The sequence below is a fragment of the Gymnoscopelus microlampas genome (genome assembly GCF_963454915.1).
Source record: "Gymnoscopelus microlampas genome assembly, chromosome: 3".
In the NCBI taxonomy this organism is placed as follows: domain Eukaryota; kingdom Metazoa; phylum Chordata; class Actinopteri; order Myctophiformes; family Myctophidae; genus Gymnoscopelus; species Gymnoscopelus microlampas.
The window spans coordinates 27,881,666-27,896,665 of NC_139940.1; the positions used below are offsets into that span (position 1 = coordinate 27,881,666).

General features: G+C 45.6%; 1 protein-coding gene across 4 annotated transcripts in view; it reads right to left on the reverse strand.

Moving 5' to 3' along the window:
• Positions 1-197: 197 nt before the first annotated feature.
• Positions 198-15,000, reverse strand: part of nr4a3 (nuclear receptor subfamily 4, group A, member 3) — a 27,686-nt gene continuing 12,883 nt past the window's right edge. For all 4 annotated transcript variants that reach the window (XM_084053730.1, XM_084053731.1, XM_084053729.1 and 1 more), the window contains 5 exons: positions 12,526-12,655; positions 11,346-11,509; positions 10,653-10,852; positions 4,248-4,426; positions 198-2,204 (listed from right to left, as the gene is read on the reverse strand). In XM_084053730.1, the coding sequence (XP_083909856.1) occupies positions 1,942-2,204; positions 4,248-4,426; positions 10,653-10,852; positions 11,346-11,509; positions 12,526-12,655 (936 nt within the window). In that variant the 3' untranslated portion in view covers positions 198-1,941. The remainder of the gene's footprint in view (positions 2,205-4,247; positions 4,427-10,652; positions 10,853-11,345; positions 11,510-12,525; positions 12,656-15,000) is intronic.

The window sequence follows — 15,000 nt, forward strand, 5'->3', positions numbered from 1 at the left end:
ACAGGCACGGCTGGCAGGCACACATGCTAGCGTGCGCATACACACAGACACTCGTATACACACGGACACTCTTGCGCACACGTCACCTGCTCACTTGTGAAAAGGTCTGATGCATCTTGGGGTTCAGCTTGTTTTCATTGAATGTGAAACAGCAGTGAAACAACAAGCATAAAAACGCTGGACACATCGGGGGCCGGATAATCAGAACTAGTTTATGATTTCCAAAGTGCTGAACAGAAACTCCAGTGAACCGAAAAAGAAAGAAAGAAAACAAAAAAAAAGAATCGAACAGGAAACTCAAACCAAAGAGGGACATTTAAAAAACAGCAACTTTTTTTTTCTTTTTTTGTTTCTCTTCTTCAAAAAACAATGCACAACTCGTACCACAATATTTGAAAAAGCTAAAAACACTTCAAAATATTAGTTTTGTATATATATATATATATATATATTTATATTTATTTATATTTATATCTATAGATCTTTTTTTTTCTTTTCTTTTTTTTCATATTTCAAACTGCTGCCGTGAGTGTGTGAGTGGGTGGTGGAGGCCTGGGGACATCCCCATAGAGCCACGGTCTGAGACACAAATACAAGGTCGAGCTGCTTTGACATTATGACAGCTCTGTAACAGCTTAATAACACACCATGCATATGATCCTGCTTCTCTAGGCATACACACCTAGACAGTATGCAACAATTGTCCTCCACACGCTCACACGGCCTCCACTATGGAAACAAATACAAAAAAAGAGCATGACTGCGGAATGTTTCACCCCTGGCCATACAGCTATCTGTCGAGCACCCTCTTGTCTCGCTGCCTTCCCTCCAACGGGGAGCAGGTACAGCAGGGTGTGTGTCTGTGCTTTTCTCCCCGCTCGGGGGTGTTAAGTGCTTTAGAAGCCGAATTTTCGCTCGCGTTCGTTCCACCATGATACAACTTAACCTCTAATTTCAAAACGAGTTAATAAAATTAAAAAAAAGATTGACAAAAAAAAAACATACTACAGCAAGTTCAAGTCTGGGTGACTCAGTCATCAATCGTTAGTGCACAGTATCTCCATTGCTCTCTAGAGCCACATAGAGTCTCTCTGCTGACAGTACAGGTTGTGTCTTAGTATTAAAATAATTTAGAGTTTGAAATGAAATAGTTCCTTCTCTGTGTGTTCCTTTTTTTCTTTTTTTAATAAGATAGCACTTAAGAAATTGCACTTAGATACAAGAGCCATGGCCACTTCAACATGTTTATGAATGATCTGTGTCCCCTCCTTATGATGTTCTGTCCTGGAGATGCCACTGTGGTATCTATGCTCACATACGCACATGCAGTGTGCTGATGAATTTTAATAACAAAACATCCCCATCCTCTCTTCTCACAGGAGGAACCAGGAGCCACGTGGCAGCTTGTGTTTCCCTGGGACATCGTCAGATTTGAAAACGTTCTGTCGCAGAGCCTGCATCCATCACTCCTGCCCTCCGTGCCCCGACAACATCCTATGGCTGGACGAGACAGGCCAGAACACTGCGCTCGTACACTGCGGTGGTCTTCTTTTTCCTAATTGTTTTGATCCAGATGAGCTGCCACCTAGCCTGAGAGAGGACAATAAAAAGTCTCATGTAATTTTCCCGGTGTCCACCTCACCTTCCTCGTCCTTTCCTCACACGAGGAATTACAGGAGGATTAAATAAGACGTGGTAAAGCATTTTGGGTAATTGCCTTTCATATGTGGGGGGGGGGGAGAAAAAAGCATTTTGATTGGTTGCCCTTTTGAGTGAAAAGCGCTCTTGATTGGTTGCCCTTTTGAGTGAAAAGCATTTGATTGGCTCTCTCTGTCTCTTGCTCTGCGAGAGGCAGGCTCTCCGCTGGATGTGTATGCGTGCTCCAGGGGTCAAGGCTTAAAACAGGACATGTGCATTTTGTCAGTGGAGTCAGCCCACATGTCAGTAGGGCAGGTTGTCCAGGAACCTGTCAATCAAAGGCGGGGGTGGGACCAGGTCCTCCAGCTTCAGGTAGAAGATTCGTTGGAGGCCCTGGGTCCTCTGAGAGCGAAGCTCCGCCTTAACGCCCAGCACGCGACCCAGGGGAGGCGTGGCCTTGGAGGAAGAAGAGGAGGGGCCAAAGCCCAAGTGGTCTCTGAGACAACAGACCACTTTATTCTGCAGCTCCTCTACCCGCTTTGAGTCCTTCAGGCCTGGGACTTGCTCTGTGGACGGACAAAGAGAGACATTAAAAACCATACGTCAGACACACACACACGTGCACCAGGGCTCATTCAGCTGAAAGAGCATTAGGTACATCTTGTTTTATACTGAATTGCACCTCATTAGCCCGTATCGCTCATGTTCTTAACAGGCCTTAACCTGGCCCACTCACTGCAGATCAATACACTCTCTAACTTAATAAGTCCTCTGAACACTGTGTACACACACGCACACGCACGCACACGCACACACACACACACACACACACACACACACACACACACACACACACACACACACACACACACACACACACACACTCTACACACACGTACGCACAGCGTACATAAACATTTGCACGAAGAGAAGCACACAAATACTGCCTGCCATCTAAGACATTGACAAAAACACAAGTGTTCAACAATTAGCCGATTATTCGGCCATGTGAGCAGCCAAATTAAATTAGTCTCACGCACACACACACACACACACACACACACACACACACACACACACACACACACACACACACACACACACACACACACACACACACACACATGCTCCGCTGCCCATAGCAACTCCACTGGCACTTGTACCAGGCTTAATGTGACACTAACTCATTCTGCAGAGAACAGGGTGTCCAGTCGCTGTGTATATGTGCGTACACACATACACATACACATAGACGCACGCGCATGCACGCAGACACATACACGCAGACACATACACGCACTTACAAAACTGTATGTTCTGCAGGGAAAGGAGGCTGTAAGACTGGACTCAGTTTGAAGTATCCATTATCTGAGGCTTATTTATTGTTTGTTTATGTGACTCTTTTGTTTGCTCTGTGTTTGGCGCTGCAGAGTCACTCCAGCCGTCCTTTCACCCTGACTTTCAGCGCCCTCATACGCCACACGCTCTCTCTCCTCCCTCTCCATTTGCCCCGTCCTTTCTTTCTCTTTCCGTGCAGGCTCCTACAGAGGGATCGATGGCCCGCCTCTCTGCACAGGCCACTCTGAGGCGGTCGATCGCCCCCGGTAGCTCCAGCGGGCTCTGCGGTGGCAGTGCGCGCTGTGCTTTGCCGAGGTGGCGGATTGCCACTGAGAGCAGCGCAAACGCCATTCCGGAGCCCCGCTCCACAGTGAGCTGGTCGATCAGGCACAGAGTTAAGTGCTCCCCCAGAGAGAGAGGATGGGGGTGGAGCAGTGAGACTGAAGGGACAGGGCTTGAGGTGAAGAGACTATTTGTGTGTTGGGGGGGGTATTGCAACCACTACAAATGTACCATTTGGAGCAGGTGAGAATGACCTCTGAGAGAGATGAGTGGACCTAATTGAAGGAGTTTCTCCTCTCACCTTGGGCACACGTGCAATTAAATATATGCCTGTCTTTACTGCCATCCAAACTCCCGTACTATACCAAGGGCCTTTTTTCTAGCCTCGTCACATGCACGGTTGGGCACACACACGTGTGTGAGTGTGTGTGCGTCCAGGTTTTTCACACTTGCACACTGATTAGAGGGGCAGGTGTGTGACAGGTGCAGCAGGTGCTTCTGGGTATCGAGTTCGTATTGCCAGCGGAGGTGTGTGAACACGTAGGTATACAGGGGCGCATTTGAGAGCATCCGTGACGTCAAAGTGGACACATCCACCTGATCACTGTCCCACTGAATGAGCAAAAGGCAAATCTCTGGACAATGGAGAGCAAGGGGAGGGGGGAGGGGGGAATGGATGTCTGTATTCTTTTATCTATGTGCATGAGTCTGTGTATGTCTGTGTGTGAGAAAAGTATAAATACATATAAATCCTATATTATGTGTTTTTCCTTGTACCTGTTTGTTATTTGTGATATTTGTTCCACCTTTTGAAGATGAGATACTACAGTTTTGTTTTTGTTTTTTTGTGACACAGATACTTCATTCCTTTCTATGCAAGGAAGCCCTTCCTTTGTTTATTCATTGCATCCACTTTAGAAATATATTTAATTAAAAACTAACTCCTTCTCTTTTGAACCCTTGATTTGATATCTTTTGCATTTATTTACCTGTAAGCAGCACCAGCGCAGACAGGCAAGCAAAGGCAGAGGCGTCCAGGTTTAGGCTCTGGAGATGGGTCGAGAAGTCCCGGATAGAGTCCAGCCACTCTCCAAACCCACGAAGGCACTGGAACCTGTGCAGCACCAAGCCATTGCAGAATACCAGCTTGTCTTCTGACAGCATGGACCTGGGAGAACGACAGAGAGATACAGTACATCTTGTTATCCCACAGGGTTTTTAATTTTTTCTCTTTTTCTGGAAGTATAGCCTCCACAACATATACCACTTGAACCCTAGCATCCCTATTCTGGAGCGACTATTCGAAGATAGCCGATCTACAAGCTCACAACGCGGTGCATTATGAGCTTGTATCAGCTATTGTCAGAGAAGATATTTGGTGTGTAGAGGGAAAAGTAGGGCTCGAGTAATAAGTAAGTGTATAAGTGTAACATAACAACATGGGGAATTCCTTTTTCAAAATGTCAAATCTATCTTAACACACCGGATCCAAAGCCTGATTGAAAAGTAACAACTATTTTGTTCAGATAGAGTTCTGTTCTGCTGAAAAGCCACTCTTTCACCGGTGTACAGTAAATAGGGTCAAAGACACGGGGCAAGGAAACAATTACAATAACTACAATGAGAAAAAGTGGCAGTTGCTGCACAGTGCACACACATACGGGGCGCACACAACACACACACACACACACACACACACACACACACACACACACACACACACACACACACACACACACACACACACACACACACACACACACACACACACACACACACACACACACACACACACACACAAACAAACACATCAAACACAGGCATGCAGCTGATTAAGGTTGTATTTTCCAAATTATAGCATTTTAAAACATTCCTGCGTTTCCTTGTGGCTGTGTGGGGTGAAGGGTTAGGGCAGAGGGCTGCTGTGTGAATACTTGGCGTCTGTGTGTGTGTGTGTGTGTGTGTGTGTGTGTGTGTGTGTGTGTGTGTGTGTGTGTGTGTGTGTGTGTGTGTGTGTGTGTGTGTGTGTGTGTGTGTGTGTGTGTGTGTGTGTGTGTGTGTGTGTGTGTGTGTTTAGGTGAATGGCTGGTTTAATGTGCCCATGCTTGTGGTGTGCAGTGGAAACACAGAGCCTTAATGAGGATATGAAAAACCTTCTCAGATGTATTTAACCATCATTTACTCACGACACACCACCGTCCCATTGCGCCAATGTAGAGGATGGGATGTATGGGGAGACAGAGAGAGAGAGAGAGAGAGAGAGAGAGAGAGAGAGAGAGAGAGAGAGAGAGGGGAGAGAGAGAGGGGAGAGAGAGAGAGAAAGAGAGAGAAAGAGAGAGAGAGAGAGAGAGAGAGAGAGAGAGAGAGAGAGAGAGAGAGAGAGAGAGAGAGAATGGCATACAGGGTGAGCGCAGGATCGGGGGAGGGTGGGATAAATGACTGTTCTCTATTAGTGCGCTACATTCAAGCACAGCCTCCCATATCTTAAAATTCCGTCATTTAAAAAATTGATATCGCAGAGAATCAACACATTTAGCATGGGAGATACAGGGGTCAGGAGAGAGGAAAGGAAGGGACAGGGTAGGGAGGTCTGGAGAAGAGAGAAGGAAAACATTTTTATCAAACAGTGGGCATTGGTTAAAGAGAAGAGGTAGAGATGAGAGAAAGAGAAGAGAGAGAGAGAGAAAGAAAGGAAGGAAGGAAAGAAAGTGAGAGAATGAATGGGGTAAACGGGGCAAGCCTCAAATTACACCCTGTACAAACATTTGCTCTCCGATGGTTTAACAGTTATGAGAAGGAGATGAAATACCGTGTGTGTCTAATTATCCTCATTATAGTTTAAGAGAGGGACTCCACCCCCACTCAGCAGAGCACACACACACACACACACACACACACACACACACACACACACACACATACGCGTGCGCGTGCACACGCACACACACGCGCGCGCACACACACACACACACACACACACACACACACACACACACACACACACACACACACACACCTAGACAGAAAAACACAAATTCAGCTCAGTCGATCATACACAAATACAGTCTCTTAGACACACTGCCTGACGAGCGACATGCGCTCACTCAAACCATTTCTGCTCAGTTTCCTGCTGAAAAGTGAAAATTATTTAAACCGTTCCCACGGTACACTTCAACATTTCAGTGCGCTTGGTGCAAACCCCAATACAGCCATATTCTAACCGCTATCAAGTATCAACATACACGCACGTACACACACACTGAATGTAAAACCTAATTGACGAATTTTGTGCATTTTTTTATTTTATTTTTTATTTACATTTTTTATTGTGACTTATGCAATGAAGTCTAATTAAAAGTAATTCTAATTTGACATACTTATTTTATTACTTTTACTTTTATTATTATTGTATTAATCTGTTGTATGGGGGCGGTGTTAGGCCGATTGCCGATACCCCAGAAAATCTCCCTCTTTTTCACAGCCTAATGTTGTAGTGGCAGGATAGAGAGGTGGAAGCTAGATGGCAAAACATCCAGTATGCAACAATGGCTGCAATCCAGTCAAAGGTACAGTCAGTGATAGCATAATGCAGACCTCTGTCCATTTTGAAACTTTTAAACCCTGTTCATCCATGTCCGGTATAATACCGACTGACCGCCCATGTTCCCTGTCAGGTCTGTCAGCTTTACATTCTCACGGTTACATAGCTTAAAACCCAGGAGCTTCCAGGATGACCACTAGCAACCACTGTTGGACTGAACTACTCCACTGGAGAACATACTGTAGGGTACACACATGCCTTACTCTAGGGAATTATATTGCCCAATCTCTTACTTCTACGATACTGCTGCCTAAAATCATTTAAATTTGCCGTTGTTTCAACCAGGTTGGACTTCCTCAGATTGGAATTGCAACACAACTTCTTCAACTTCTTCTTTATTGTCACATCACTGGTACAGGTGTAAAAAAAAAAGAGGCAGACATTTTTTGTCATACAAGCTCCCACCATTTGCAGTTTTCAGGAAAAGGGAAAAGACTAGAGAAAGAAATGTGAAATATTCCTATACTATGAGTACAGTGAATATGTACAAGGTGCATGGTTAAATAAATAAATTACAATAGAAGACAATATAGTGTAAAAACATTAGCCAATCACCAGAAAGTATTTTGAGCCATTTTATGGTTCTGTTCAAGTAAGTTAAATCAAACGCAAAGGTTCACTTGCAAATACTTTCTGAACCCAGTACACAAGTAAAAACTGCGCAAACAGGTTGGCGTCAGGTTGGTGGACACGGGCATGCGTACACATTCGCACACGCGCGCACGCACACACACGCACACACACACGCACAGCTGGATATCTGCTACTCCCCAGCCCTAGACTACACACCATCACCACGGTAATCAACCAATAACCACAGAAACTGTTTAGTAACGGAGCACAAACTACAACACCGCTCCCAGAGGAGCGGAGCAAATTTACTCGACACACATAACTTGGTACACACACGCATCCGGCACTCCACTCTCTCACACTAACAAGCACACAGACAGATACAAACGTACTCAGCTGCACACACGGGGGGCGGTGGTGGTGGTGGTGGGGGGCAAAAGGCATGTGGGTTCAACAGAGGGTCAGCACAAGGCCACATCAGCACTGTGATAGGCTGTGTGTGTGTGTGTGTGTGTGTGTGTGTGTGTGTGTGTGTGTGTGTGTGTGTGTGTGTGTGTGTGTGTGTGTGTGTGTGTGTGTGTGTGTGTGTGTGTGTGTGTGTGTGTGTGTGTGTGTTACTTTCTCCTCTCACGGAAGAGGATAAAGTAAGACAGTGCTGCGTTTGTGTGTGATTTCCTTCTTTTGTGGGAGTTTAGCTGATGGGCAGAGGAGTAGTTAGTCAGTGTGTGTGTGTGTGTGTGTGTGTGTGTGTGTGTGTGTGTGTGTGTGTGTGTGTGTGTGTGTGTGTGTGTGTGTGTGTGTGTGTGTGTGCGCGCACATGCGTGCGTGTGAGTGAGTTGGATGGAGACATTTCAGATTCCTCAGTTCAGAATGAGTCAGTGTCCCTGTCTGTTGCGCCCTCCTGCTGGGTGTGCTATGCCACCGCCTATCCCCTACCCACCATGCACCTGGCTCTACAATGGGGGCCGGAGGAAAGAGTTGCGATCCTACATCACCAGTGTGTGGTTGTGTTGGATGTGAGTGTTTGTGCGGGCAAGTGTGTTTGTGTGACTGACCGTGTTGGTTTTCTGACCCAGACGACGGCCCACACAAAAGGATGAGCATGTACCCCAACCCCCCTCCGTCCCATAAATTTAACCAGCCACATGCCTCGGAGGGGCAGAGCGGTAACCCGGGGCAATTCAGAGGCAAATACAGGCTGGGGCAGCCATAATGGCACCACAGGTATCCACCAGTGGCGCGCGCACACACACACACACACACACACACACACACACACACACACACACACACACACACACACACACACACACACACACACACACACACACACACACACACACACACACACACACACACACACACACACACACACACACAGGGTGCTCACTTAACACAAGAGGTCAATGAGGTTTCAGTCAATTCCATTTATATTTCAGTCAGCTGAATTGAATATGTAATTTTTTTGTCCATAATAGTTCTATTCAGTTCCTCAGCTGACTAGCTTTTAGATGGAATTGATCCTGTCAATTCACAGTTCACAATGTTGGCACAGTTTTAGCCTGCAGAGCACACACAGAGCTCTCTGTGCGTCAGATATCAGACAAGAGCAGCGGAACTCTGTGGGTGTAGCTGCTGTCATAGCTACAGACTCCATTCATTATTCGGTTCATATGGCGATTACTCACATCCACTCCTCCTACTCTGGAGATTCTGCTAAATTCCTAAATTGAGATGCACCAACACAACAGCGGTCGGCTACACCAGACACATGGAACTAACATGAATTAGATGCCAAGTAAAAGTAATGACAGTGAGTTGTAGACATTTTTTAAACTGACATCTAGTTATTATAGGTACGGTACCCTATGTAACCTTTTTCATGTAGCTACACTTCTGACTTATAGGGCTGATCGATATGACCTCAAATCAATATCACGATTATTTCAAACCTTTGCCTCGATTATGATGAATAGCAGATCAACATGATGGGATCTGACACATTGTGAGCTTATGCACCAGCATTGTACAACAAAGTATAATGCAGGGTTAAGTGGTTAATCCGACTAATCAATTTAGGCGTATATTTTATATATATATATATATATATATATATATATATATATATATATATATATATATATATATATATATATATATATATATATACATATATATAAAATGGAATACAGTTCCATGCTTGGCGTTGATGGCTCTGCTTTTACAATGCTCCCTGAATTAGCCAAGCAGCGTGCTATGCTAAATCAGGTAACGGGATACTATTATTGTATCCCATCGGATGAAAAGACTCATACAGGATACAGTACTTTAAACAAGTGAAATTGAAATGATGAAACAAAAGAATGAGCAGACAAAATGGGAAGTGGAACACTATGAAATTGAAGCTGATATATTTGTGGGGTTCTCTCTCCTGACTGGATAAGATTGGTATCCCAATCTGTAAATGTATTTTCTGTTTGCTAAAGAACTGGAGAAACAGGGAGAACCTGATTACTGAACAAACACTCTATAGCCATGATGATTATCAGAATATAATCGGAATATATATTTGTTTATCGCTTACACCACCTTTAACTTTTGAGCCATGCAAGACTCTAAAATAGAAAGCTGGAGGCTGGGGTGGTGGAGGAAAACCTTTGCCAGCAGCAGCAGCAGCAATAGCAGCAGAGTGTAAGGCAGCATTGTAGTAACAGAGATCCAGTGTAGGAGGGAGCCATATATAAATGGACCACCTTGTTATGAGAATGGGCTGTGATTGGTGTGTAGAAAAGCGTGGCTGATTACAAACACTTATTCAATCAGCAGACTGACAGCTGATTACAGCTTGGGCATACGGTAGAACTACTGCAGGAACTAACGTGATGCTTCTCATCAACTTATGCAGTATAGGTATGTAGACTGTCTCTTATAGTTATATAGGTACATTATGTAGAGTGTCTCATGTAGTTAGATATGTAGACTGATTCATGTAATTATAGGTAAGTAGGGTGCTGAATGAAGTTAGAAGTACAATATGTAGACTTTCTCATGTAGTTAAGGGATATAAATAGACTGCCATGTAGTTGTAGGTATGTAGGCTGTCTCGTGTAGTTATGGGCATGTAGACTGTCTCTCTGGTTTGTTGTAATTCTCTCATTCCAGGCATACTCCTCTCATTTCTCATCTACATGCAGTTCTACTCCCCCTGCCCCTCCCTCACCTGTGGGCCAAACGCAGGACAAACAGCTCCAGGAAAGCGGAGTCTATGAGCAGGTTCTGGTCCTCACGATGAAGCTCGGAGAATCCCGGCAGCCGGTCGGCCCAGCATCGCGTGGTCTCCATGGAGGCCGTGAGCAGCCTATAGAAGAGCTGGATGTGCTGGGCGTCCGTGGAGGAAGTGGGAGGGTCGGCAGCACTGAACTATGAGGGAAGAGAGTTGAGCGATAAGTACCTCCCGAATACAACCGCGTTCCTCACAAAGCCGGTGAAGGTGTGAATGGGATACTTTTTCATTAGTTCTTGAGGCATGTGTATATTGTCGGGCAGAAACCTTGCATCTCCATACTTCAACGTTTTGTTTTTTCGTAAATGAATGCTCTACTTTGTCATACAAGAGTGTCACGCAGAATTTGCCAAAACAGCAGAACTACAAGCTTGAAGATTGGCTATTTTTGCTAATTTCGAAACATTTTGAGAGTGGAAGTGAAAGTGGTTAAGTCTGTCTGTGGGTTTTGAAAATATTGAACCAATGAAAAGTAAGAGCTTGTGACTAAATAATAACTACATTGGATCCATTGGAGAACCCAACCCGGGTTCTTTTTACAATTTTCTCAAATGTAATTGACTTACAAAGTTTCCGCCCAACAGCAATATAGTGTATACCTCCATGTCAATGTAGGTAAGGGAGGAGTACCTGGCTGTAGTCAAGGTCCCGGGGCGTGCAGTGGGAGTAGGCTCTGAGCAGAGCAGAGAGCACGCTTAAGGGCGGAGAGGGGGGCGATGGTTCCGTCTGCAGGGGGCTCTTTGGTTTGGATGGTAGCCGGCCCCGACGTCCCTTCAAGCTATCAGTACGCACCACTGAAGTAGAGACAGACAGAGAAAGACACACAGTGAGACAGAAGCAGATGTTTCATCTGGAGACAGAGATCAAATGAAATATTTTGTTGTTTTCTATACATCTAAATGTAAGGGTTCAAAGAGTGAGTGCGCAGAACTTACTTTCCCATGAATTTATATCTATTTCATGCAATCCCTACATATTAGTAGCCAGCAGGTGGCAGTGGAGTGAAGTAGATTGTGTGTGTGTGTGTGTGTGTGTGTGTGTGTGTGTGTGTGTGTGTGTGTGTGTGTGTGTGTGTGTGTGTGTGTGTGTGTGTGTGTGTGTGTGTGTGTGTGTGAGTGTGTGTGCGTGTGCGTGTGCGTGTGCGTGTGCGTGTGCGTGTGCGCTCGCACGTGCGTGCGTGTGTGCATGCGTGCGTGCGTGCGTGCGTGTGTGCAAGCCTGTGTGCGTGAGCGTGTGTTTTGTATAGCCTATACACCTGATACTCTAGTGTCTGAGACTGTGTAGGTGAGAAACCTCTGTGAAATGGTGACTGAAAGAGCTGGGTGGGCCTGCTGCCAGTGTGGGCGCTAGGCTGGTTCCACGAACACATCACAGCTAAATCTGAGAGCAGTCAGGTGTGTCAAGATGCTGGCCAGCACACAGGTGCAGGACTCAAAAACAAGGACAGTGGGTCACTAAGAGACTCTTTTAACAGGATGGGCTCCTAAGTGACTCTCTTGGCTTAACTATAAGGAACAGGCTTAACGTGTCAAGGTGCAGGTAGTTATATTACTGTCAAGAGAGGGGGGAGTCCCTCTCTGCGATGAGACCTCCCATTATTCTTGCATTAATGGGGCCAATAGAGAGCTGAGTGGATGACTGTGACTGTGCTATAGGCCACACTATTACCGTCTATTATATCCTGATTAGAGATAACACTGCACCATGCAGACTTTGGGGTCAAATCTAGGCTTTTAGGGTTTGGCAGTGGCACCAGGCAGGCGTACATCTAGTACAGTAAACTAATGAGAAGACGATGTATTTGTCTTACCTTCCTTCACCATGCCGACACTGAGGCACTTCTGGAAGCGACAGTACTGACAGCGGTTCCGTCTCCTCTTGTCCACGGGGCAGTTCTTACTGGCCAGACACACGTACTTGGCGTTTTTCTGAACCGTGCGCTGTGGAGGGAAGACACGCACACGCAAGCACGCACACGCGCACACACACACACACACACACACACACACACACACACACACACACACACACACACACACACACACACACACACACACACACACACACACACACACAGTATCAGCATCTGAACACTGGTGGAGGGACACAATCAACCACCAAAATGCAGTTGATTTGTTTAATTCAATTTCTTTTTTTTTTTTACCCCTCCAAACAATGAGAGCGGTACCTCGCAGGTCAGACTTTAATTACGCGCTGAAAGGCGACGGTGACATCAGTATAATTAGATAAAATTAATTTCCCAACATGGCTCGCCTGCAGGAAGGGACAATTTTATTAGTGACAGAGCTGACAATGGTGATAAAACGTGTGGCGTGCCGAGGCGGGTCCCACGAGACAGGGGGGACAGCGACCACAGAGCCGCGTGATCAGATTGTTTGTGAAGCTTGCGGGTCAGCTCGTGGCACCTCCGGGGCCTCGCGCATCGCGCTCTTCAATGGGCCCTGCGGGAGCGGTTTTCTCCTCGGCTGGCTCGCGCGATTATTACTGACCTTATTAAAATGAAATCAGAAACGGGCCGCGCGGGGCTCGACGTGCCCCTCTCATGGATTGAAGACAATAATAACAGAGAGTACAGTAGCCTCCTAGTAGTTCTATTGAGTTATGTGTCTCGCCCTGTGTGCTCGTCACTGTCTGGACCCGTGCGCACCACCAAGCACAAAGTGTCGTGTAACCACCTACAGTAGGTCTATAGCACACGACATGGTGCTAGTCAGAGAAGAATGGGGAAAATACCACTACATAATTAGTTTGTCTTTTTACTGTCAAATAGCCTAATTTATGCGCATGGATCGATCAAACGGAAATAAGCCTGCTTGCACCACGCGAAAACAGGTGCTTCTCCGTGAATGTGTGTGTGTGTGTGTGTGTGTGTGTGTGTGTGTGTGTGTGTGTGTGTGTGTGTGTGTGTGTGTGTGTGTGTGGCTGGACAAACGGTTGCCGTTTGTCGACCTCTGTGTCAGTCTTCCCTCTTTAACGCCCGTAAAACACATCAAAACAAATAAATCCAATTATGAAGCCCTCACGCCACCCATGCCCATTCCCCCGGGAGACCAATAACACACCAATTATTCAATATGCTCCGGCGTGAGGGCGGAACTGGCGCGTAATGGGGGCCCGCGCTGGATGAGAGGCGTTGCCATGACATCCTTGATCGCCGCGACTGTCTCCCCCCTCGTCTCTTAAATGGTCAATGACCCGTGTGTGCAAGGATAAGTTAGGTATGGACTTACGGTCATTACCAAAACTAATCCGGTCGTGGAGAAAAACATCCGTTTAAGCGTATAGTAGTCCAAATTAAACATGGTGTTGATATGACAGCTGTCTGGATCAGCACACCGGCTGCATCTTGCCTGTATTATCTTATTTTATGGGATAACAAGACCAATATAAAGTCAAGAAACAAGATATTAGCCCAAAAAATGGTGTGTTTGTTTTTCCAAAGTGAAAAGCTCAATAACAAAATCTGAAATTCTGACCACTTTCAGAAATGTATCTGTTTATAGATTTGTTTAGGATTTTAAATCTAGTCTACTCAAACGTAGGCTAATTTGATGGAACACAAATTTATGTAGGAGGGCTAAAATAAATTGGACATTCATAGGCTGGTGAATTCTTTCCTCATGGGGTCTGGTCCCAGGGCCTATAAGCAAGCTGGTTCCTGTAAAAGCCTGAGTTTTGAATGATCGATGATTCTAATTAATTGAGCTCTCATGAGTGAGGTGGAACCTGTCTCCCTCCATCTCTACAACACTGTGAATGCTTGGCAGTCATGATGCTGGTTTGTAATACATGACTGGCCCCTCGGGAGAGACATTACGCATATGAACTGTACCACCTACCTAACTCACTAGTCTCTGATACTCATCAGGGACACGCACGCACAAATGCACAAACTTGTAGATCAGATGTTCTCAATGTGCTTATTAAATCTCTATGTCATGTACTTGTAGGTTATTCAGTTCAGGTTCTACAATACAGGATGTGTGTGCGTGCGTGCGTGCGTGCGTGCGTGCGTGCGTGCGTGCGTGCGTGCGTGCGTGCGTGCGTGCTTGCTTGCGTGCATGCATGCATGCATGTGTGAGTGCGACTGTGCATGTGTGTTTGTGTGTGCTTGTGTGCTTTCAGATGGTGGCATGGATGTATTCACTGATCTGATTCCTGTTTTTATTCATTAAATATATATTTTTTATCAACAGGACCAATAGCCATACAAATTGTATAGAGATCAAAATCTACAATCACCTAAATATTAATTTGTGATGAG